The sequence below is a fragment of the Zootoca vivipara genome, chromosome 13 (assembly GCF_963506605.1).
Source record: "Zootoca vivipara chromosome 13, rZooViv1.1, whole genome shotgun sequence".
In the NCBI taxonomy this organism is placed as follows: Eukaryota; Metazoa; Chordata; class Lepidosauria; order Squamata; family Lacertidae; genus Zootoca; species Zootoca vivipara.
The window spans coordinates 42,364,400-42,390,250 of record NC_083288.1 but is presented as its reverse complement, the minus strand read 5'-3'; the positions used below and the strand labels follow the sequence as shown (position 1 = coordinate 42,390,250).

Below are 25,851 nucleotides of genomic sequence, written 5' to 3'. Positions count from 1 at the left end.
AACTCCACCAAAACGCTTCCCCGCCCCCTCGGATGGCCCATGGGCCTCCCCTCCAAGCGCCCTTCACTTCCAGGAGACCCACAGCCGAGCAAGGCCACTTCAGAGAAAACCCCACATCTTCGAGCCCCGTAGGGGAAAACACAAACACCCCACACAGCAACCCTATCCCCAACAGGAGACCGTTCTTTCCTAGACGGCACCCCAGATTTCCAGAGAGAACCGACCGACCACCGCGGCCCCATATCTCTCCCCCCCCCCCACGACGTCCAGCAACATCTCCCTGCTGTTCCCTTCCCCCGGGCGCGCCCTTGCGCTCCGCCCGCCCCGTCGGAAATACGCGCGTTGGGTGAGGGGAGCCTCCCTCGCCCGCCGCCGCCGCAGCTCACCTTGACTTTCTGCAGGCGGGTCAACTGCAGCTCGTGGACGAAGGGGTTGGGGGCGGCGGCGGCGGCAGCCTCGTCCTCCTCCGGGGCAGCCCGGCTCGAGGCCCCCTCCTCCATGGCCGTACCCCCCTTCCAGGCTGCCCTTCTTCCAGCCTGGGAGCTGTCCCCGCGGCCGGAGCCCGGGGCCCTGGGCAGGGAGGAAAGGATGGGGGGGAAAGGATGGAGGGATGGATGGATGGGACCGGCGGGCGGCTGGACGGACGCCCTGGCACCGGACCACGGCAGGAGGGAGCCAGGATGCGAGGCGAGCGGGAAGGCGGGGCCACGGCGCGGTCGTCACGGCGACACCACCGCTGGGGGACGGACTTTCGCTTTGGAGGGGCCGGATGGAGAAGGGAGGGAAGGAGGGAGAGGGGGGGCAGGCTCCAGCATCTCTCCATCTCTCCATCATCAGTCCCTCCCTCTTTCTCTCTCTAGTACCTGCATCTTCCAACTAGGAAGAAAAGATGGGTTTTAAGCAAGGGAGAAGCACCTGTCGATTGGCTCCTTCTCAGAAAAGTCTGAGCAGTGCAGCGGTGCTCACTTGTATAACATATTGGGGGGCGACAAGGTAAGCCCCACCCCGCGTAATCGACCACAAGGCGCAGCACACGCACACTATTTGAATGGCAGTGCCCATCAACTTTGAGGCAATTAAATACTTTATTGGGGAGGAGGGAGGCAAAGGGACCTCACCCCCTAAGAGTTGGGCTCCTACAGAGCAGTGTGTCCTTGCAATCCCCACCCCCACAACGATAAACCTCAGGTCCCCCCCCCCCACACAGAGAGAAGACTAAAGTTGTAGCATTTGCAGAACCTCAAAAAATGAGGCAGAATGCACACGCGCTATTATATATCTAGATCAAACTGATTTTATGTAACAAACCAATACAGTGCCGGGTTTACGTATAAGCTAAACAAACTATAGCTTAGGGCCCCACTGTCTTTGGGGCCCCAAAAAATTAAAGAAAAAAAACTTTGATAAAATACATTTGTTGTTATGTGCAAATGGCTTTCAATACCTATTCGGTCCATAAATTACCATACAAAATATATATTCAACACAAAAAAGAGCGGCAATTTGTTGTTGACAAAGGACAGCTGGACATATAAAGCGGTAGCCTTCTCGGTAGTGGCGCCCGCCCTGTGGTACGCCCTCCCATTGGAGGTCAAGGAGATAAACAACTACCTGACATTTTAGAAAACACCTAAAGGCACCCCTGTTTAGGGAAGTTTTTAATCTGTGATTTTAATGTATTTTTTTATTTGTTGGAAGCCGCCCAGAGTGGCTGGGGAAACCCAGCCAGTTGGGTGGGGTATAAATGTTTAATAATAATAATAATAATAGCTTGGGGCCTCATCAAACCTATATCCAACCCCGTGTACAGCCACTATTTTTCCACAATTTGTGTGAATGTGAGAAAGTAGCCTGCTTTTCCCCACTTTAATGTTTTGCATTGCCCCCCCCCCCCACGGGAAAAATCATGCAGACGCACCCAGAACCTCCTCTCTCTGTCCCCCCCCCCACTCTCCGCTCTTTTTGTTGCAGGGCTATTTCCCTCCTTTTCCTCTCTCTACTTTCTTCTTTCTACTTTGGGAAGTGTAGTCGTTTGTCTATATGTTGGAAACATCACGTTTCATGAGGCTGCTCAGTGCCCATTGCGAGTGCTGTGTCACCGAAGCTCATTACTATGCCTCTTACAAGTAATGAGGCCGGTTTTTTAATTGCAGCTATCTGCTGATCCTTGCCACAGCCTTGTAAGGTAGGAATGAGCAGAGGCGCTTGTTGTTGTTGGCACCAGGAAGGGCGGGGAAATGAGGTTAAAGTTGTTGTGCACGGAGCAGCATCAACATGTATAATAGGATTCTTCAGTCAATAAAAGATGCAAACAGCCTGCAGCAGGCTGCAATTACATAAGGGCACAAGAAGAGACTGCTGGATCCGGCCAATGGCTCTTCTAGCTGGGTCTGTTGTGAACTGGAATCTAGCAATGACTGTAGGGTTATAGGTTCCCCTGCCCCTGTGTTGTATCATTATTATTTGCAGAGAATGAGAGAGCAGGTCCCTGCCCGCAAGGGGCTTACAATCTAGGCAGTGACACAAGGGAGATAGCAAAATAACAGGAGGGCAATGGGGGAAGAATGTGGGTGCTTCTGAACTGAGTGTGTGTGTGTTAATATTACAAACACATCATTTAAATATTGCAATTGTTTGCTGGCATCAGGTGTTTCCGTTTTTAAATTGCCTTTTTAAAAAATTTACTGGGTACCCCAGTAATGTGGGAGGGGGGTGGTAGTTTGTTGCTATGTTGTCATAGGGGGGGGGAGCACATTGTGTGTGACTGGCAGTTGTCCCAAAAGCTTTACGAGTGCTGAACTATAGTTCCTCCACCTTCCCCAAAATTTCACTGATCACCCCAATTATAAACCCTATTTTCCAGGTGAGGTATCTCAGGCTGAGACAGTTTGATGAGATTCAAAGTTGGCTGTTAATAATAATAATAATAGTAATATTTATTTATTTATTTATTTATTTATTTATTTATTTATACCCCGCCCATCTGGCTGGGTTTCCCCAGCCACTCTGGGTGGCTTCCAACAAAATATTAAAATACAATAGTCATGTTAAACATTAAAGGCTTCCCTAAACAGGGCTGCCTTCAGATGTCTTCTAAAAATCTGGTAGTTGTTTTTCTCTTTGACATCTGGTGGGAGGGCATTCCACAGGGCGGGCGCCACTACCGAGAAGCCCTCTGCCTGGTTCCCTGCAACTTCCCTTCTCGCAGTGAGGGAACTGCCAGAAGGCCCTCGGTACTGGACCTCAGTGTCTGGGCAGAACGATGGGGGTGGAGATGCTCCTTCAGGTGTACTGGATCGATACTGTTTAAAATTACACAAAGTAGATTTTTTGTGTGTCTTGAGCAAATCTGGGCTTTATTCTGAGCAGCTGTTTTAGGACTTGGTCTTGAATGTAATGAAATAGCCTAGAGTAGCAAACAAGCAAACAATAACACAATTAAAAGATCTGGAAACAATCCCACTGCTTACGGAAGTAGACTGTAGTCGATGCAGATTTTAGATAATATTTTTTCCCTAACTTAAAATCTCCTGGAACCAGTTATTACTGGAACCAGTCACCCCACACTTTTAAATAGTGCCAGCAAGTGGCAACTTGTATTACAAGCTGCACCTGTTGGACTTGAGTCCTTTACACAGAAGAAACCCTGATCTCTTTTGCCTTGAGGTGCTGTATGGGCAGTGGGAAGGTAAATGTTGGTCAGCACATGGTCATGCAAATCATCACATGCGCCTTGGCTGAATGTCCCAGCGTTCAAACAGGTTTCTTGGGAAAGATCTAATGATCTTTGGTCCTGAATTATATCCTGCTCTTCGTTCACACCCTTCGTCCACCCTAAAAGTCTGGTGCTTTGTTCCTCATTCCACCTGCTTTTCTTCCTCTTGCATGGCTGATGATCTGAACCAGGGTCCCCAAACTAAGGCCCGGGGGCCAGGTGCGGCCCAATCGCCTTCTAAATCCAGCCTGCGGACGGTTTGGGAATCAGCATGTTTTTACACGAGTAGAATGTGTTCTTTTATTTAAAATGCATCTCTGGTTATTTGTGGGGCCTGCCTGGTGTTTTTGCATGAGTAGAATGTGTCCTTTTATTTAAAATGCATCTCTGGGTTATTTGTGGGGCATAGGAATTCATTCTCTCCCCCCCAAAATATAGTCCGGCCCCCCACAAGGTCTGAAGAACAGTGGACTGGCCCCCTGCTGAAAAAGTTTGCTAATTTACGTTTAATAGTTGTGCAGAAGAGGGAAGATTCAACAGGTGTCGCTTGCCATGCAAATTAAACATGAATTTCCTCCTTCTACACAGGCCATCCTCTTTGTCACTGTGACAAAGGTGCAGTGTGTGCACGCATGCTCAGGAGAACTTCTCACACCTCCTTCCTTTCCCAACTGCTGCACAACAACCCTGCAGTGTAGGCAGTTGAGTCTTCTCTCTGGTAGTTGCTGCTACTACCCACTTCTTTTTCACCCACAGCTAAGTTGAATATTTCAAAAAGTGAAAATCCTGAAACAAAGGTTTTTGCAAAATATCTCAAGAAGTGAAAATCCTGAAACAAAAGTTTTTTGCAAAATCTCCTCCCAAAAATCGAAGTTTTAAACCAAATTGCCAAAAATAAATACTTCTGATAACTTTTGATATGGACTGCCATACACCCAGGGTTTCCCGGACATTCCCCCCCCCCCGCTTTTCTAAAATTCTGCCCAGCTGCCATTTTCGACAGATGAATCCAAGCTATATCCAGGAAATTACGGACATATGGGAGCCCTACCCACAGCCCCAGAAGCACAGGGGGTGGGGGATGGAGATGTTTGATTAATTAATGGCTAAATCCTAAGACGCTGGACCTGTGATCCTCATGCCTACAGCCAATCCCTTGCAGTCTACACAAAGCGCAATGCCAGGCTCTCCAGCCCACTCCTCCTCCCTGAGAAGGGGGCAAATTCTTGGCTTTACCAACCCTGATGGCTCAGGGAAAGTGAAGGATCTGAAGCTGGTTTTCAATACCAGTACAGTCGTACTTTGGTTCTCGGATGCCTTGCGACTCGAACGCTTTTGCTTCCGAACGCCGCAAATCTGGAAGTGAGTGTTCCGGTTTGTGAACGTTTTTTGGAAGCCGAATGCCCGACGCGGCTTCTGGTTGAGCTCCTGCAGCCAATCGTCTTGATTTTCGAATGTTTTCGGAAGTCGAATGGACTTCTGGAACGGATTCTCGGTAGTGGCGCCCGCCCTGTGGAACGCCCCCCAATCAGAGGTCAAAGAGATAAACAACTACCTGACATTTAGAAAACACCTAAAGGCAGCCCTGTTTAGGGAAGTTTAATCTGTGACATTTTAATGTATTTTAATGTTTGTTGGAGGCCACCCAGAGTGGCTGGGGAAACCCAGCTGGATGGGCGGGGTACAAATAAATTATCATTATCATTATTCCATCTGAGAACCAAGGTGCGACTGTACTCAGCCAGGGGACAACCTGTCTAGCAGCTTAAATTAAATGTCTCTGAGCATGCACAAAGTGAGTTTCGGTCAGTATTAAGTGCCCACAACCTTCTTTACTCACTTTCAGGGCAAAGGAGTGTGATTTCCAAAAATGACCCCAAATATTCTCTATCTCTCTCCTTTTGAAAACATGGCTACTAGTCACAATAGCTATGCCCTTCTTTGCCAGCCTGCTGCTGAATACCAGTTGCCAGGAATCACAGGTGAGGAGAGTGCTGCTGTGATCCCGCCAGGGCCGGTGTGACGGATTGGCCTGGTGGGCAAAAGAACTCCAGGGTGCAGAGAGTTAAACCCCAACCTCCTGGATAAATGACGCATTCCATTCCTGAGGGGCGGGACTGCCAGGGTTTTAAAAGGAATGGGAGGGAGTTAATTCTGAGAGAGAGGGTTGTGGGAGCGAGGGAGAGGTGGTTAGGCAGTTGGCAGTTGGGAGTTAGGGAGTTGGTAGAGAGTAGAGTGTTAAAGAGGGATGCAGGAGCTGTATGAAGAAAGCTGTGTTAAATAAAAAGAAGATATGTGCTTTTAAGAACCAAAGAAACTCATATTTATAAGTTAAATAATAAAGTTAATTGTGCTTAAACGTTCACTGACTCGGCAGTGTCTCAGTACCTTCAGAGGTGTGACAAAGAGGGGAGAACAAAGCTTTCCTGGGGAAGAGGAAACTGTTTGCTGTTTCTCCTGTCATACAAAGGGCTGGTTGCCGAAGCCGAAGGAGCCACATAGTTGCCTAAGGGAGAGGCACACTGTAGCAGTAGGGATCCCAGGGAGGGAGACCCTACTGGTGGCCATAGGTTTCGAACGCAGAGCCTGAGGTACTCTGGAGACAAGTCCAATTTGGACTCTGGAGGTTTTGTTTTTTTCTCTCCTGTTTGTAGAGAAGCACAGGGAGAGCCTCTGAGGTTAAAGCAGTGAGGTGGGGGATCCATCACATTTTTGGTGGCAGCGTCGTGATCTGAATCCACAACCATAGTTGAAGTTTGTGGGAGTTTTAAAACGATATTTTCCAGAGAAGGAAAATGGCACATTTAAGAAAAGCAAGAGAGGCTAAAGGGGATGAGAGGACAGAAGGGGCTGAGGGGAGCCCAATTTCTGAATTAGAGATGATGAGACTAAAAATTGAAATGGCTCGAATTGAAAGTGAAAAGGAGAAGGCTAGAATTGAAAGCGAAAGGGAAAAGATAGCGGCTGAGGAGAGAATGCAGAGGTTGCAAATGGAAAAAGAGATACAGCTGGGGAGAATGCGTTTGGAAGAGATTCAATTAAGAGGAGAGGTAGCTCCAAATAGAGAAAATGTGGAGGTTACCTCAGCAAACCTCAAAAGGTTCCCAAAATATGTAAATGGGGATGATGCCGAAAGCTTTCTATTCAGTTTCGAACGCATTTGTCAGGAATTAAAAATAGCTGAGGCGGACTGGATGATGTATCTGAGGCCTCAAATATGTGGCATATTGAGTGAAATATACTCAGACTTAAGGGATACTGAACTATCCAGTTATGAGATATTTAAGCAGCGGGTGAGAGTACGCTGTGGGCTAACTGCTGATCAAAGCCGAAAAGCCTTTAGAGAACTAAAAAGAGGTCCCAAAGAGACATTTTCTCAGCTGGCAAGCAAGCTAGATCGTTTGCTGGACAGGTGGATTCAGGGGAGCGGGGTGTCAAGCTTCCAAGAATTAAAACAGCTAGTTTGTGTGGAGCAGTTTTATAAACACATCCCTATGAATCTACGCTGGTTTATTAAAGACAAAAGGCTGATGGATGTGGCCAAAATGGCTTTAATATTAGATGAGATTGAAGGAGATTGTCCTGAAATGCTGATTCCAAGGCAGTGGCCAAAGAACAGGCAGATGAAGCCTTATGAAAAAGGGAAGAAAGCAGACAGGGCTCCTGACAAAGCAGACACTCCAGTAGTCAGAAAAATATCTTGCTATTTTTGTGGATTAGAAGGTCACATAAGATCAAGATGCCCGCAATTAGCAAAAAAACGAAATGCCAACACGGCTACCAAGTCAGTAAAGTTGCTAACCCAAGCTGAGGTAAAAAAATCACCTCAGGAAAGTAACCCAGAATCAACTGTCAGTGCCTCAGAGACTGTGGCTAACATAAGGCAGGTCTGGAGAGCTGATCAGGGGATTAATAAAGACTTTATGGAGCCAGTGATTTTAAATAATCAAGAATATTTGGGTTTACGTGACACAGGCGCAGAAGTGAGTCTTGTTAGATCACACTGTGTGACACAGGATCAGTACCTTAAAGACCAAACTTTTAGTCTGAAGGGAATATGGGGTCCTGAGTTCGAGGTTCCGGTAGCAGAAGTGGATATTGTTTATAATGGCGTGAGGAGAAAATGGAAAGTGGGCGTCTGGGATAACATTGATACACCTTTTCTGATAGGCAATGATGTAATCAAGCCTGAATTTAAGGTTCAAGTTATCACTAGAGCCCAAACCTCAGCAAAAGGGAATCCATTAACTGCCATACCAGAAGCCCAAGCCGATCCTGAGGGGAACGGAATGTTGGGGAGAATGTCAGTTGTAACCACCATAACTGCCAACAGGGCCCAGTTCCTAGCAGAACAGAGGGAGGATGAAACTCTAAAGGGACTGTGTGAAGAAGCTAAAGGGCAGTACGGCACAGTGGTGTCAGTAGAAAGGCCCAGGGTTTCTTGTATAAAGGAGGAACCACTAATTAGTAAATCTGAGATAGGCAAAACTGCAGCGGAGTGGGAAAGCAAAGAGCAATCAGTGTTGCCAAAGAAGACCAGTCTGCAAGAGCTGCAATTGGCACACGATGCCCCCACAACAGCACATTTTGAAATGAGCAAAGAGAGAGAGAGAGTCCAAAACCAAATTTACTGGACTGCTATAAACAAAGACACCAGAGGTTCTAAAAGTGAGAACAGTTTTATTTTAGACCTCGGGGACAGAGCCCTAGGATTACCAGAGGAGATTCCTCTGAGGGAGAACAGAGATAAGACTGTGTTCAAAGTCAATGGAAATGATTTAACAAGACAGAGCTTACCTAAGGAGCTCATAGCCGACTTGGGTATGAAGGTGTTGCCACTTGGCGGAGTTAGCTGTTTAGAGACTGCAAATAACTCTCTGCAAGCCGAGGAGCTTGGTAAAAAGAAGGAGGGAACGGCAGCCTCGTCTGTAACACCTTACCCTTACCACCAACAGTACAGTGTGGATGAGTGGTGTCAACCTTTTGTGTTGAGTTTTGACTTAATTAGTCAGGAAAGCGAATATAGCCCTTCTGAGTTGGCTAATGGACAGCAAACTAGTACACTTTTACAACTATTACTGCCTGAAGGGAAGATGGAAGAGAGCGTGGCATATCCAGTGATTATATCTAGCATATTGGAGATGCATCGCTATGTGCCAGAGACTAAGAGGCAAGCTGTAAGCAGAGAGCACAGGGCACAGCCATGTTCGACATCAGGGGTTGTATACCTGATGATGAACGGGAATCCCGTGTGTGGCAAAGGAGCAGCTCGAATGTGCAAACATGCTCATCATTCGTCATCTTGTGATCCTGCTGAGGCTGAGTATGTTCCAGCGAGGAGTCGGAAACAGCGCGAGGCCCACAGGAAGATGATTGCCCGAAAGCGGAAGCGGCTTGAGATTGGCTTGCGCCGGACTATTGCACCGAGAGGCATGTTCCAGTACCATCTGAAACTGTCTGCAGAGTTGCCAGTGCGAGGCAGAAGATCTGCTCAACGCATGGCCGGTGCAGCGCAAAGAAGGAAAAGCGATGCGGCAGGAGGAGGAAAAAGGGCGTGTTAAAGGCAACAGTTTTCTTCCAATGCAAAGACGTCAGGAGTCCCACTGACTAATGCAGCTAAAGACATTCTTATGCACTTCTTATTGAGACTGATTCCTTCAAGGGTCAATATTGACTGGTGGGAGGACGGTTTCTTTTTATTTATTAGGTGCCGCAGGAAGAATTGCTGAGAACGAGTGCCTTCATCGTTTGAGAAGAATTTATTATAATTTTGGTTGAAGGTGACAACTTGGTTCTTCTTTAGGACAGCAGTGTATTTCAATGGTGCTAGAATTTTGAAAATGTTTTTGATGGTATGGTATCATTTCTGTTTTGCTTGGGACACATAAATGTTTAGTGTATAATTTTTAGGAAATATCCTGATTTTTGAATAGAAGGAAAGGTTTAACTTTACACTATATATACATTGGTGGGTATTATTGGGTAAATGCATTCTATTTCTTTTGAAATGTTAAAGTGGATAGTGCATATGTAAATGTGCATATCTGAAGTCTAGGTTAACTGCAGGTATAGGTGTAGGTTTAGCAGGGGAATTGAGAGTTGCAACATAGGTTTGTGTAAACAGCGCACCTGGGGGGAAGGGAAGCCAGGGAATTCCCGACTCTATCTCCCTGCTTCGGCATTACTCTGATATTTTTGAGTATGCCTGCGCAAGGGTTTTCGGGGGAGGGGAGAAAATGTGACGGATTGGCCTGGTGGGCAAAAGAACTCCAGGGTGCAGAGAGTTAAACCCCAACCTCCTGGATAAATGACGCATTCCATTCCTGAGGGGCGGGACTGCCAGGGTTTTAAAAGGAATGGGAGGGAGTTAATTCTGAGAGAGAGGGTTGTGGGAGCGAGGGAGAGGTGGTTAGGCAGTTGGCAGTTGGGAGTTAGGGAGTTGGTAGAGAGTAGAGTGTTAAAGAGGGATGCAGGAGCTGTATGAAGAAAGCTGTGTTAAATAAAAAGAAGATATGTGCTTTTAAGAACCAAAGAAACTCATGTTTATAAGTTAAATAATAAAGTTAATTGTGCTTAAACGTTCACTGACTCGGCAGTGTCTCAGTACCTTCAGAGGTGTGACAAAGAGGGGAGAACAAAGCTTTCCTGGGGAAGAGGAAACTGTTTGCTGTTTCTCCTGTCATACAAAGGGCTGGTTAGCGAAGCCGAAGGAGCCACATAGTTGCCTAAGGGAGAGGCACACTGTAGCAGTAGGGATCCCAGGGAGGGAGACCCTACTGGTGGCCATAGGTTTCGAACGCAGAGCCTGAGGTACTCTGGAGACAAGTCCAATTTGGACTCTGGAGGTTTTTTTTTTCTCTCCTGTTTGTGGAGAAGCACAGGGAGAGCCTCTGAGGTTAAAGCAGTGAGGTGGGGGATCCATCACAGCCGGCTCTAAGGCAAGGCTGGGTGGCGGCAGGGCGCCGGGTTGCCAGGGGGGCGCCGCATGGCTGTGCCTGCGGCGGCCGCGCTGCGCCCACCTGCCAGCTGCGCTGGAAAACGGGGCGGGTGCCAGAGGGATCTTCGAACCACGGCGCCAGGGCGCCAGATACGCTTAAGACGGCCATGGATCCCGCTTCCGATAGGCATCAGGTTGGCCACTGTGAGAACAAGATGTTGGACTAGGTAGGGCTTGGGCCTGATCCAGCAGGCCTCACATGCAGAATCTGCTGCATATGTAGATCACATCTTCCATATGACGATCTGAGAAATATATTGTCCCAGGCTCCAGGCCATAAGGCACCATAATAATGCATTGCTCCTGCAGATCTGAGAGCGTAGTACAATCAATAAAACAGTAAAAAGGGGCCGCTGAGGGAACGGTCTGAGGGGATGCGATGCCGCTGACGCGTTAACACTTAGAGGAGCCACAGGCTGGTAAGTGCCAGAGGCTGATGGGAAACCACTTTGAGGTTCCTGGAGGAAGCGCTAATAAATAAGTCTTTAAAAAGCAAAGCAAAACAGCCAGTAACAAGGACCAAACAAAAATGCAACGCAGTTCAGTCTAAGCCAGAGGTTTTCGACCTTTTTGAGTCCATGGCTCCTTTGACCAACTACATTCTTTCTGTGGCTCCCCTGTGGGGAAGCGTGCTTTGAGCCTCAGGAGCCCAGTTATGTTACCCCTTGCCTGCCTGCAGAACCGGCAGCCCCTCACCCCGTTCCTAATATTGTATTTCTCTGATGAAAATAGTGACGTCCCACTCCATGATGATAATTTTGCTATTTATACCCCACACATCTTTCTGGGTTGCCCCAGCCATTCTAGGCAGCTTCTAACATATATAAAAACACAATAAAACATTAAACATAAAAAAACCCCTTCCCTATAAAGTGGTACCTCAGGATAAGAACTTAATTCGTTCTGGGGGTCCGTTCTTAACCTGAAACTGTTCTTAACCTTAGGTAACACTTTAGCTAATGGGGCCTCCCACTGCCGCCGCACGATTTCTGTTCTCATCCTGAAGCAAAGTTCTTAAACCAAGGTACTATTTCTGGGTTAGCGGAGTCTGGAACCTGAAGCGTCTGTAACCTGAGGCATTTGTAACCCAAGGATTGCCTTCAGATGGCTTGGGGGTCGGATAACTCCCTACCCTCCAAGATTTCTCCAATGAGAATAGGGACATCCTAAGGCATAGCTGTCAACTTTCGGATTTGAAAATAAGGGATCAGCAGCAACCTCACCTGTCCCGGGGACAGTCTACTGTATATCTAACAATCCAGGATAGCAGCGGGAAACGGTGCTGGAATAAGGGAATTTCCAGCAAAAAAAGGGAAGGCTGACAGCTATGTCCTAAGGAAAAGTGGGACATTCCGGGATCAAATCAGAAACTGGGACGTCTTCTCTAAATCAGGGATGTCCCTGGAAAATAGGGACACTTGGAGGATCTGGAAAACCCTCCCTTTTACTGTTACTTCTTCTGCCATAGCAAACTCAGGTGGTGAGTGCTGATTGAATTGCAGCGTTCTCTGGAATGAGAGATTGATTGTTAAGGAATTGTAGCTCTGTGAGGGGAATAGAGGACCTCCTAACAACTCTTAGCACCCTCAGCAAAGTACAGCTCCCAGGATACTTTGGGGGGGGGGAAGCCATGACTGATTAAAGTGGGATGATACTGCTTTAAATCTGTAGTACAGATGGGGCCTAAGGTCCTGTTTGTCTTTCATATCATCTGCTACCAGATTATGGGACACCTGAGATAGAACCCTGGAATTTAATTATTTCATAAAATTTATAGACTGCAAAAACAAACAAACCTCAAAACAGTAAAAATCAAGAAAAATGTACAACCCAATTTTAAAACGTTCGAAAATTAAAATACAAAAGAGGGTTAAAATTGCTCTAACTTTCTAAGCAATCTGTGTAGGCTTTTAGGAATGCTTTTAGCAGGTGCTGAAATGACTTGGGCAGAGGATTAGAGGGGAAGTTCATCAAGCCTGTGGGACCCAGGTGGCGCTGTGGGCCAAACCACTGAGCCTAGGGCTTGCTGATCAGAAGGTCGGCGGTTCGAATCCCTGTGACGGGGTGAGCTCCCATTGCTCGGTCCCAGCTCCTGCCAACCTAGCAGTTCGAAAGCACGTCAAAATGCATGTAGATAAATAGGAACCGTTACAGCGGGAAGGTAAACGGCGTTTCCATGTGCTGCTCTGGTTTGCCAGAAGCGGCTTAGTCATGCTGGCCACATGACCTGGAAGATGTACGCCGGCTCCCTCGGCCAATAATGCGAGATGAGCGCGCAACCCCAGAGTCGGTCACGACTGGACCTAATGGTCAGGGGTCCCTTTACCTTTACCTCATCAAGCCTACAGGTGCCACCAAACTGGGATGGAATAGTAGTAGTAGTAGTAGTAGTAGTAGTAGTAGTAGTAGTAGTAAAATGGCTGTGACAACATAATTTTATGACCACTGCTCCATAGCAATTGATTTTTGCATACATATCCATTCGCATAATAGATGGGTTAATTTCTATATCTTTCTGATGTGCTGAAGAAGAATTTCACGAAAGAGTGTGCACTATCCGGAATCACTGTTCACAACTACTGTTTGCAGCCCACTTTGGCAGTGTTGGACGCCATAAAACAAAGCTTTGCAGCTTGTTTTCACCAGATAAAAATCTGATATATTGCTTCATTCAAAGACTTGCATAGCCTACAGAGACTTTCAGGGACTTATAAGATTTATGTTCATTTGCTTCTATGTTTTGAAGAGAATCTACAGCGGAACCTCAGTTTATGACCACCTCCGTTTACGAATGCTTCGGCGAGCATCAAGGTTCCGCGGCGTCAGATGCGCAGAAGCAATCTGTGCAGCTCGCGCATGCACAGAAGCGATCTGCGCAGTGTGTGTGCGCGCAGAAGTGCTCTATTGGTGCTTCGTGCACACCCAGAAGTGTGCCTTCGGCGAGCAAATGCCTCGGCAGAACGGATTGTGGTCGCAAACTGAGGTACCACTGTACTTAGAGTCCATATTTTATAATATTAATTTCGTTTACTGTTCTGTATAGATTTCATAAAGAGTTGATAATTGACATTTATCTTTGTACTTGGTCATCGTGTTGCCTTGGATATTACTGATAATTGTTTGCAACACAGGGGTTTGTTTGTTAGGTTCTATACCTGGACTGTTTCCAGGTAGGGCTGAGAAATACTTCCTGCCTGATTATTATTATTATTATTAATTATTTATACCCCACCCATCTGGCTGGGTTTCCCCGGCCACTCTGGGCGGCTTCCAACAAATACCAAAATACATAAAAATATCACAGATTAAAAACTTCCCTAAACAGGGCGGCCTTTAGGTGTTTTCTAAATATCAGGTAGTTGTTTATCTCCTTGACCTCCGATGGGAGGGCGTTCCACAGGGTGGGCGCCACTACCGAGAAGGCCCTCTGCCTGGTTCCCTGTAGCTTTGCTTCTTGCAGTGAGGAAACCTCCAGAAGGCCCTCGGCGCTGAATCTCAGTGTCCTGAAACCCTGGAGATCAGTTATTATGGATCCAGCATACTCATACTCAGAACAGACCCATTAAAATAAATGGGCATGAGTAACGTCATGTAAACGCCCCGGTTAGATATGCTCCTGGGTTCCCGTGACATAAATAGGATTTGAGATGACCCAGACACCATGAGGAGCTGCGACAAGAGTAAAAACACCCCTCCCCTCCCCTCCCCTCCCACCCCCACCCTGAATTTCAGCAGAGATAAATATGAATTCCTGCATTTAGGCAGGAAGAACTGGAGGCACAGAGTACAAGATTGGTGAAGTCTGACTTGGCAGCCGTGCACGTGAACAGGACCTGAGGAGTTTTAGCAGACCACAAGCTCAAGCAACGTGACTCAACTGTGTGATGTGTTTGCCAAAAAGAAGAAGGCGGCCAATGCAGTTCCAGGATGCATCAGCGGAAGTATCGGGCCCACAAGAAGTAATGGGGCTGCTCCATCCTGTTTTGGTCAGACCTCACATGGAGTCCTGCGTCTAGATGTGGACACCATCATTTAAGAAGGATGTTAGCAAACTGGAACGTGTTCAGAAATAGCAAAGGAACTTAAGTGTTGACTTGTGAATTGGGTTTGTTCAGCCTGATGAACAGATGAATTAGAGCAGCGTTGTGCAACTCTGGGTCCCCAGATTAACTACTAATCCCATCACCCCAGACAGCTTTGCCCAGTGGTCAGGGAGAATGGGAGTTGTTGTAGTCCAACAACATATATGACTAGAGGTTGGGGGAAACACTGATTTAGAAACAATTCAATTTCAGCATCAATGTCGGCCCTTGTGTAACTACCCAGGTAGGAGAAGTGATCGACATTTCCCAACGTTACACCATTGAGTTGGATTTGTGGCACTGCAGAGGGGTTATTTTGTACTTGTTGGTGCAGCACTTCTTTTTTTATGTTGAGATATAGGCCAAGCTACTGGTGAGATATGATGACTTTGCAAAGCTTTTAACAGCGTATGCCACAAGCGCCCAAGGACCTCTGTATGTGATACCTTGCCAGAATGGTCTTCCACAGCCTTCCTCATCTTGGTGGCTGCCAAATATTGAGGCTGGATCCCCCCCCCCCCTTACCACAGAAACATGGTAGAAACTGTGCTGTGTGGTACTTTGGAGAGGTAAATAGCAGAGAAACCAGGAATCCTGGCCTTCCTCATTCCTCACTGAAGCCACATTCCTTTTGCCTAGTCACAGGGTTCAGTATCATAAATAAAATCTCCTTCCCTCAACTCAGCTTCCACAATACTCTGTCCCCAGAGGCTCAAGGGACATAAGCGTGTCCTATTTTTTTTTTTAAAAAAGCAATGTACGGCACGTGCAACACATCACCCCACAGATATAAATTGCCGGTAATTTAAAAACTAGTGTCCAACTAATAGCCTCGATATGTCAGATGTCTTCCCTCGAACAGGAAAAGCAGCTTTCTAAACAAATGCTATACAGAGAACCTCAAAACGTAAGGGGGAAATTCTGGAAACGTGGAGCGCTTAGCATAAAAGCAAGGGTTCTTGACAGGTTCCAAGCCTAAGCCTCGGGTTTGGAAGCAAGCACCAAGGGCGGAGGAATGGCAGGGCAAGAAAATGACTCCACAGTTGGACTTTGGCTCCTACTGACCAGACCGACCGGTTTTTCCTGCTGGGTGATATCCAGGACTAAGGTGCAAGTCGTCCTTATCTTCAACCCTTCACGTCAGCCGGTTTATCCCAGTAAGATTCACTGTGGTGGATACATATATTGCCAGTGGGGAAACTGAGGTAATTGGCTCTAACAGCGCAACCTGAATCACACGTGAAAATGGCGACAGTCTGGAAGCACCTTTGGACTCAGGCTCACATCTCCCCCTCAGCTATAGTCCTAGGCTGGTTACTTGGCCCCCCCAACCAAACCTACCCCTCAGGGCTGTTGTGAAGACGGAATGCAAATGGAGGAAACCCTAATCTCTTTGGAGGAAGGTTTGGATAAAATAAAGTAAGCAAATAGATAAGGAAGGGGGTGGGCACTGGTGCCTGGGTTCCCTCATACTAAGAAAACCAACAACAACCCACCTTTATTCATTGCGCCACACTTCGATGGATAAGCATTCTTTCGTTGTGGTTCCTGCAGTGCAGTGGGTTGGACTAGATGACCCTTGGGGAACCCCTTCCAACTCTATGATTTTATGACTTGTGAATTAACACACTGCAGTTCCCAGGATTCTTAGGGGGGGGATGTGCTTTAACTGCATAGTGTGCTATGCAGCCTCTCTCTCTCTCTCTCTCTCTCTCTCTCTGAAAGGCATCTGATAGAAGATGTCAGCAGTCAGTGTCATATTTATTCCTGGCTCTGGGCCTCAGAAGAATCCAGGGCCCGGCTGGGAGCAGTCCAGTCTCCTGGTTTTCCTCTCCACTTGTCCTTCTTTGACCCCCACCAGATCTATCTTTGGCTTTGCTGGTTACTCCGATGAACAGAGTGCTGAGGCTGGGGACTGCTTGCAGCCCGGGCCGAGGTGAGCACGATCACCCCACAGCTTGGGTTACAGCTGAGGGAATCACCTTGGCTGCCCTCAGGTGGAGGCTGGAGCCAGGGAACCCTTGAAGAATACCCGTCCTGTGCATTTGGCACGAATCTATCCATGTCTTTCAAGGTCCAGGCAGTTCTGACAGCCACCAAGAAATGTTTAGGGTGCTTTGAGTGGTGGAAGTTGCCCCATAAAGGTGAGTGGCGGACTGCCCCACCAACCTCAGACCCTGTTGGCCTGCCTTCTTCCTTACAACCAATCAGGAGGTGGCTCTGCCCGCCATTGGTTGGCTGCATCTACGTACTGCTGGTCTCCCTTCCTTCTGCCCTACCAGTCTTAACAGGCACCACCAACCACAAGGAAGGGGTGGGGCTTCGAGGAAGGGGGTGGAGACTTTCCATTATTATTAACCATTATAACAAAGTGGTCCCTCCATGTTCAGAAGCAGTGTACCACAGAATGCTAGTGGCTGAGGACACATGAGTTTTCTGAAGACACCTGCCTGGGTACTAGTATGGCGGACTTGAGGGGCCTCTGGACTGAGCCAGCAAATTGAGTCCTGTTCCACAAATTTACGGTTTCAAGAGGAATGAGATTTGCCAGGGGTTGGACTAGATGACCATTTGGGTCCTTTCCAACGCTACAATTCTATGGTTTTACACAATGCTTTTTGTCTGGGGGGGGATGCAGGGGTACGCATACCCCTATACATTTTTTGAATCTTTGTACTGTTGTCCATTTACAGTATTTATTTCCCCCCTGATTTGAACTATAAAATGGTGATTTTCTTGAGTCAAAATGAGAGTACCCCAATTTTTTCTTTTTAGAAAAAAAGCACTGATTTTACATATATGTATTTGGGTGAGGCAGATGATGCATTTAAATGTAGCAATATTGCAGATCTTTCTACGGCAATATCACGCTTCAGAAGATCTTTAGGAATTTCACTCACGTCTGTCCCCATATACTTCTGCTGTTTAGGAGTTCTAGAGTCATAGCATCATAGAACTGTAGAGTTGGAAGGGACTCCGAGGGTCATCTAGTCCAACCCCCTGCAATGCAGGAATCTCAACTGAAGTGTCCATGACAGATGGTCATTCAACCTCTGCTTGAAAACCTCCAAGGAAGCAGAGTTCACAACCTCCCGAGGGAGACCGTTCCACTGTTGAACAGCTCTTACTGTCAGAACGTTCTTCCTGATGTTTAGTCAGAATCTCCTTTCCTGGAAATTGAAGCCATTGGCTCAGGTCCTACCCACCAGAGGAGGAGGGAAAAAGCTTGCTCCATCTTCCAAGCGACAGCCCTGCAGATATTTGTCATTGGCATGCAGACAAACTCTTGAAAATCTTAGGTGGCTTGCAAAAACGATTTTTTTTTCCTCACAGGAGAGGTGACCTCTCGCTGGGAACACCAGAATGCAATACGGGGGCTCATAACGCCAGTCAGTTGCAATGATGGCTTCAAATGAAGTATATGAAGCACTTTGGATACTTGAAATGGTCAAAGGCCTGGAAACGATGCCTTATGAGGAATGGCTTAGGGAGCTGGGTATGTTTAGCCTGGAGAAGAGAAGGTTAAGGGGTGATATGATAGCCATGTCAAATATATAAAAGGATGTCATCTAGAGGAGGGAGAAAGGTTGTTTTCTGCTGCTCCAGAGAAGCGGACACGGAGCAATGGATTCAAACTACAAGAAAGAAGATTCCACCTAAACATTAGGAAGAACTTCCTGACAGTAAGAGCTGTTCGGCAGTGGAATTTGCTACCAAGGAGTGTGGTGGAGTCTCCTTCTTTGGAGGTCTTTAAGCAGAGGCTTGACAGCCATCTGTCAAGAATGCTTTGATGGTGTTTCCTGCTTGGCAGGGGGTTGGACTGGATGGCCCTTGGGGTCTCTTCCAACTCTATAGATTCTATGATTCTATGAAATGTGCTGTTCAAGCGCAGCATATCTCAACTGCATCAAAGCTTCTGTAGTCTCTTCCAACAGCCTATTTTCACAAAAGACCTTAAAATTGTATTATATTTGTTGGGAAATGGTTTGCCCATTTTGTCTCAAGATACTGTCACTAAACTCGGCACAAGAGCTCCTCAGGTTCCACTATTTTGATGTCGGACTGAAACAAAACTTTGCCATGACTTTGCCTGTTTTCTGGTGTAGGTCCAGCCACCTCTCGAGATCCTGTCACCAACTTTGGCATGACAGTCCTTTTGTTGGAGTTCTCCATTGGTGTTTGGAGACCGGGTGTTATTTTGATTCAAGATGGCAGGGGAAAAATACATAACCTGGGCATGACTTCGCCCCCTTTTTTGGCACCAGTTTAGCCACCTCTCGAGATATCATTGCCATCGGTTCCCAACATTGGGGTGGGGTGGGGTCTTCATTGATGTTTGGAAGACAGGCACCATTTTGAATCAAGATGGCAGACCCAAATGTGACTCTGGTGTGATGTTGCCCAGTTTTTGGTGACGCACAAATTACACTATCCATTTTTTTAAAAAAAAAAATCCACGATATTTTTTTTAATATCTAAAAATACTTGGCCAGTGCCAGGCACTGCTCACTAACTTACATAAATCACAGTTAGTAGCCTGAATAAAATAAACATGCATGTAAATGCATAAATGTGGAGGGGTAGCTCATGAGGGGGGTGGGCAGTGGGGGCAGTTGCCCCCCCCCATGAATCAGAACAATAGAAATAACTAACTAACCAATCACGTTGGTTCTGCCCTCTAACAAAAGTCTGGCCCCTCCCCAACAAAAATCCTGGCTTCTCCCATGGTGGAGCGCTGTGTGTTTATGAACCAGGAAAGTTTTCTGAACATTCAGCATGCAATGTTAATGTCTAAAAGTCTGAATTTTGCTGCCCTCTGGTGTCCATAAGATGCCATTGCTGCTTATATCTCCCCCCCCCCAATTTCGCTACTATTGCTGTTGTTACCATAATGGTTGCTAATGTATCTTTTTATACCAACTGCGAATCGATCCCTGCGCCTTTGAAATATTGCAGAGATCAAGATCAATTTGTGTCGAGACTGTTTCGAATCCTGAAGCCTTTCTGTTGGCTTCGCTTTGCTTCAAAACAGAAATTTGGCAATGTCAGTCATATTTGATGAATTCCTGTATCACAGCCTCCTTATCCCAAGCAACAGTCTCTCCATTTCTTTTTCTGCTAAGGTTTCTGCTCAGAAATCTACAGAACACGAGTCCCAGGGGACTTCAAATGGACTTTAAAACAAGTTTCTGTCTGTCTTTTTTAAATAGTCCTTAGGACTGGATTGTTAAGTGCAAAGATATTCTTGCTCAGTATTTGGTGACATTTTTAAAATAAAAATATTATTTATTGATTTCTCACAAAAAAAACTTTACAGATTTCAGCCTGGACCATAAATTACTTTATTCATTGACTTCCCATCCCCCCTTCCATGGTTTTTATATTTACCCTTAAATGCTGTATATTTCACATATAATATCCAATACAGCCATGTTAACCTATTGATCTTTATTCAGTAATTGACTCTGTTAATATTCCAAGTACTGCTCCTGTTTTCATCTCGCTATAGTAAAAAGTCTCAATTAAAAGTCTCCAGTCCTCAAGGAACTTTTCATCATTTTGGTCTCTAATCTTTGCTGTTAATCTTGCCAGTTCTGCATACTCCATCGTTTTCAAAAGCCAATCTTCCTTTGTTGGAATCTCTCCTTCCTTCCAACATTTTGAACCAGAGGTGAGGAACTGAGGCATGAGCACTGAATATGGCCCTCCAGCCCTGTCCATCTGGCCCTCAGAACTCTCCCCAGGCCAAACACCTCGCTGCTCCCCTCAGCATTGCACCCTGAATGTTTCTCCCTAGCTGTTAAGTGTCCTTGGACTCCCGAAAATGATTTTTGCCTGCTTGGAAGGAAGATTGAGAAGGCTGTTTGCTCCATTAAGGGCAGGCAAATATATCAATTTCAGTTTCCCATCTTAAATTCATTTCTCCTCATTTCCACATAAGTTTGTTATTTGTTGTTATAACACATATCCTCATGAAAATGCATGAAACATCTAGGTGCAATTCCCCCCCCCCTGAATATACCCATTTTTATTGCAATTTTCTCAAACATACATACACTTTCTTCATGACCACTGAGAGTTTTATTTCTTACAAATGCAGAATGAGTATTAAGGGGTGCCTGTAAAAGTGTCAGTCCTGCAGATCAGTGGGGGGGGAGGGGGGAATCCTCATGAAAATTCACGAGCATTTTGGTGCAAATTTCTCATAATGAACACACTTCCATATGTAGTTTTGACTAAAGAACACATTTTTGCAAGCAAATTTTCCTAACATATTTCACTCGTGTATTCATTAGTAGGGATTATTTACCCTGGTGTATGCATTTTTGGAAAACCTGGTCTGTCAAAGAACTGCATTGCGAAAGTTCAGAGAAGTGTGAATTTCGAAGGATGGCTGTGTTTCGGTTACCATATTGCTTCTGAAGGTGAATCTGGTAGATTCACTTTTATTTATTCATATTTTTCCATAAAGTTTTATTTGGTTTTACAAGTTTGTTCACAGGAAAAAAATTCTTGCAATTCTGTGTTTTCCAAGTGCTGCGACCCTAAAATCCCACGTGGCCTAATAAGGAAAATTGATGATGATTGGACCTGTTCAGAGCTTACTCTGGAATCAAGCCCAGTCCAGTGACCAGGGAACTTGTTAAAAAGTTAGTAGCTGATGTTTGCATGTGATGGAGCTGTATCCTGGGGGTAAAATGGGGGGGGGGATATAGGAGAGTGAATGAAAGGTGCTCTTCATTTAGTTTTGTCCGCCCTAGGGGTATGTTGCTTGGCTTACCTGCTCAAGAAAAAGTTTCTGTGACATGCATCCATGCCCTTGAAAATTGTACATGATTGATGATGATGATGATAATGATGATGATAATAATAATAATTTATTATTTATACCCCGCCCATCTGGCTGAGTTTCCCCAGCCACTCTGGGCAGCTTTCAACAGAACAGAACATTAAAATGCAATAATCTATTAAATATTAAAAGCTTCCCTAAACAGGGCTGCCTTCAGATGTCTTCTAAAAGTCTGGTAGTTGTTTTTCTCTTTGACATCTGGTGGGAGGGCGTTCCACAGGGCGGGTGCCACTATCAAGGAGGCCCTCTGCCTGGTTCCCTGTAGCTTTGCTTCTCGATTTTGTTCAGCTGGAATGTGGCCATGAACTCTGCTAATGCCTCATGCTGGGGGCTGGAGAAGGGTGTATGTAGAAACAGGTCACCTGTACAAATGTGAAATTTCCATTCACTACTCTGCCCGCTTTTGCCGCAGGTCCACCACTGGCCCTTGGAAGATTTGGTAGATGCAAATGTGGCTCCAGGGCCAAAATAAATTCCCCCATCCCTGCACCTGACCACACTGACGTCCTTGTAGCTATGGCACTTTTGGGTACCTTTCTGCATTGAAAGCAGCAATTGACATTCTGGCTGATTTTCTTGCAACGTCTCCCTGGACTGAGCCACATTAATAAAGATACAACTACTTGAATGCGCTATAAACATGCAACACCAGATGGTGCCAGAGAGCAGGAAATTTTAAAACACAGTTTTCCATAGAGATTTCTTTTTTAAAAAAACAACAACAATCTAATTTCTGACTTATTTACAGTGCTTTTTCCCCTGTGTCTAGATCCATCCCCTGTTAATCATTCATTTGCCACACACTTTTTCAGTGCTTAAAGGATACTGACAGCCTAGAGCAGGCACCCCCAAACTGCGGCCCTCCAGATGTTTTGGCCTACAACTCCCATGATCCCTAGCTAACAGGACCAGTGGTCAGGGAAGATGGGAATTGTAGTCCAAAACATCTGGAGGGCCGAAGTTTTGGGGTGCCTGGCCTAGAGCTAACACAACTTTCTTGACTGCAATTCATACCAAATGTGATTGTGGAAATCTCCAGCACTTCTGGAACCTAGGGCAGCTGATATTCTTTCCTGCTTCCTGCTTCCCCATCTGCAGGCTCTTTACCGTAGTTCACCATCAATCTTCTTTTTGACATACTAGGGCCTGGATGATTGGATAGGTTGAGTATTGTAACATTTATTTTAAAGGTATATACTGTAGCTTCACCCTTCATTGGTGCCAATACCATGGCAGGTTGTAACATAAAAGCTCATCGAAAGAACAGTAAACTGAGGGTTGTCACCCCTTTTAGGTTCCAATGGCACATTTGGAGTTCTAGGCAACTGCTGTGAAATTACATTTCTGGTATAATTTACATTACTTTCACAGTTATATGTTGCATTTTTGCATGGTCTTTCAGGCACTTGGAACTGTGCTTAAGCCAGAAATCCCTGTGCACTAAATATTTATTACATGAAGTAATCAATGTCTGTATTCCGATTTCTTTTTAAAAGCTCATTCTGCTTTGAAAGCTTTGGAGTGGGCAACAACACTTAAAACTGAGCCAAACCAGACAGAAAAAAGAATTAAAGCATTATTTTTAATGTCAAAATACTGTAATATGAACCCCAAATTTTAATTTGCATCATACTAGCTCAAATGCTAGCTATGAAGTACCAACCTGACCAAGAAAGGCTTTGTGTGTTTCAGAAACAAAATGATCTTGCTCCAACACTTGGTGAATTTCCAGTGGAAGAGAGTTGCATGGTTTCAGAGAGGTCACTGGAACGCCATTATACATACTCAGAGTAAACCTACTGAATATAATGGGCATATCTAACTTTGGTCCATTAATTCCAATGGGTCCACTCTGATAATGAAGTCACAGGAAGCTAACTCGTAGTTGTGTGTTTGAATGAGAGAGAAAGTGAAGATCCTAGACGATCTGTTTACTGAGCATTCATCCTGGTTGGCTTACACAATGCTTATGTGGAAGTCAGACCATGCCTGACCTTTATGAAGCATTTCCTTTGATTTGTTTGTGGGGAGGATATTGAAGCAGTGAGCATCTATCCTGAATTCATTCTGATGTTTGTGCCTTCCCATTGATCATTCATTCACCCAACACACTTTTCAGTGCATTTCCCTAAGTGCAAAAACCTGGTCCCCGCCATCCCAAAGAGGTGGATTTGTTGCATTAGACTCCACCATTAAACCAATCCACTTTAATGGATAAAATCCAAATTCCTGACTTGAACCCCTCCCACAAAACACTGACAGCCTGAAGGTGACCTCAACCCCTGGTTTCTCAGCTCAAGAGCCCCCAGTACAAGAACAAATCAGAGCAAATACACTCAACTGATGCCCTGTCAGTCACATCAGGTCTCAGCAGATATGTTCGCATCCTCAATATCAGTTGCTGGATTTGGGGGCTGAAGAAGAGCAGATGGAAGGTGCTGCTCTGTTGACCAAACAGAGGTAAAAGCCTAATCTCTTAGAGCAGAGATGGAAAGCTTTTTAGCCTTCCAGATGCTGTCCTATTAACATCCCATCAGCCATGACAATTGGCCATGCTGCCGAGTCCAACAACATCTGGAGTGATATCTGTCCTAGAATCTACATGTCAAGCCAGAGGGCCATTTTTGCTTAGCAGTCTCCTTATGGCATGCTTAATCTCCTTGTTCCTCAGTGTGTAGATAATGGGGTTCATCAAGGGGAAGACCATGGTGTGGAATACAGCCACCACCTTGTCGAAAGAAAACTCCCGGAAAGGGTGACAGTAGATGTAGATGGCGGGACCAAACATGACGATGACAATGATGATATGGGTGATGCACGTGGAAGTAGCTTTGTTCTTCCCCTCGACAGAACCCGTTCTCACCTTGAACAGCAGGATCACATAGGAGATGATGAAGAGGATGAAACTAATGAAGGTGGAGACACCACTATTGACAAACATGAAGAACTCCAGGGCGTTGGTGTCTGCGCAAGCCAACTTGACGAGCTGAGTGACGTCACAGAAGAAGTTGTCCAGTTCGTTGGGGCCACAGAAAGGGAGTGGGACAATGAGGAAAACTTGGATGGTGGAGTGGACAAAACCTAAGCACCAGGATCCCACCACCATGGCACTGCAGACTGACCTGCTTACTATGGTGGCATAATGCAACGGGTGGCAAATGGCCACATAGCGGTCAATGGCCATGGCAATGAGAAGGAAGACCTCTGACCCTCCCAGCAAGTGGAGGAAGAAGATCTGGGCCATGCAAGCCTTGTAGGAGATGGCCTTGCGGCTGGAGAAGAAATCGGCAAGCATCTTGGGAGGGGTGACAGAGCAGTAGCAGATGTCCAGAAATGCCAGGTTGGCTAAGAAGAAGTACATGGGGGAGCCCAATCGGGTGTCGTTGCAGATGGTCATGATGATGAGGATGTTCCCTGGCAGGATCAGGCAGTAGAAGAGAAGGAAGAGGAAGAACAGGAAGAACTGGGTCCCTTGTGCCTGGGAGAGACCCAGCAGAGCAAACTCTTTCACCATGGAATGATTCCCTTGCAGCATGCTTCCAGAAGTCTATAACATTAGGACACAGAGACAGCGGACAGAGAAAAAGGTTTCCTCCTTCTCCCCTGACACTAGAACCTGTGGACCTCCAATGAGGCCCAATGTTGGAAGATTCAGGACAGAGAAAAGAAAGTACTTCTTTACACAGCACGTTGTTAATCCAACTATGGAAATCATTCACACAAGAGACAGTGATGGCCACAACTCTTATGGATCTGTTCTATCCTTACGGAGTCATATTTGCAGCATTGTGGGGGAAAGACTGGGCATGGCAGAATGGTAGGGTGGGCATGGCGCAATCAGCCTGCAGCTTTTCTCTGCAAAACACCCCTCATGCTAAGAGGATGTGCTCAGGGAACGATCGGTTCTATTAATTACGAAACGACAGCCTGAGCATCCCTCCCTATGCACCACGTTCTGCGCTAAACAAGTCATTTACAAAGCCCATGCTGATCTTATGACATGTAAGAACACAAGAAGAGCTCTTCTACATCAGGCCAAGGGAACATCTGGTCCAACAACATCCTGTTTGCACAGGGGCCAGCCAGATGCCTGTGGGAATCCCACAAGCAGGGCCTGAGGCAAGCAGCAACTTTCCCTACTTGTGATTCCCATAAACTTGTAGTCGGAGCCATCCGACCATCATGCCTTATAGCCACTGCTAGCCTC

At 46.1% G+C, this 25,851-nt stretch overlaps 2 protein-coding genes across 3 annotated transcripts in view; both read right to left on the bottom strand.

The window, feature by feature from the left end:
• Positions 1-693, bottom strand: part of LPCAT4 (lysophosphatidylcholine acyltransferase 4) — a 42,032-nt gene extending 41,339 nt beyond the window's left edge. For both annotated transcript variants that reach the window (XM_035136217.2, XM_035136218.2), the window contains exon 1: positions 387-693. In XM_035136217.2, the coding sequence (XP_034992108.2) occupies positions 387-500 (114 nt within the window). In that variant the 5' untranslated portion in view covers positions 501-693. The remainder of the gene's footprint in view (positions 1-386) is intronic.
• Positions 694-17,985: 17,292 nt separating this feature from the next.
• Positions 17,986-25,179, bottom strand: LOC132592978 (olfactory receptor 4M1-like). The gene is made up of 2 exons (XM_060281293.1): positions 24,273-25,179; positions 17,986-18,143 (listed from the first exon to the last, which is right to left on the bottom strand). Exons 1-2 carry the CDS (start codon positions 25,177-25,179, stop codon positions 17,986-17,988), a joined length of 1,065 nt encoding a protein of 354 aa, XP_060137276.1.
• Between the last annotated feature and the right edge of the window lie 672 nt (positions 25,180-25,851).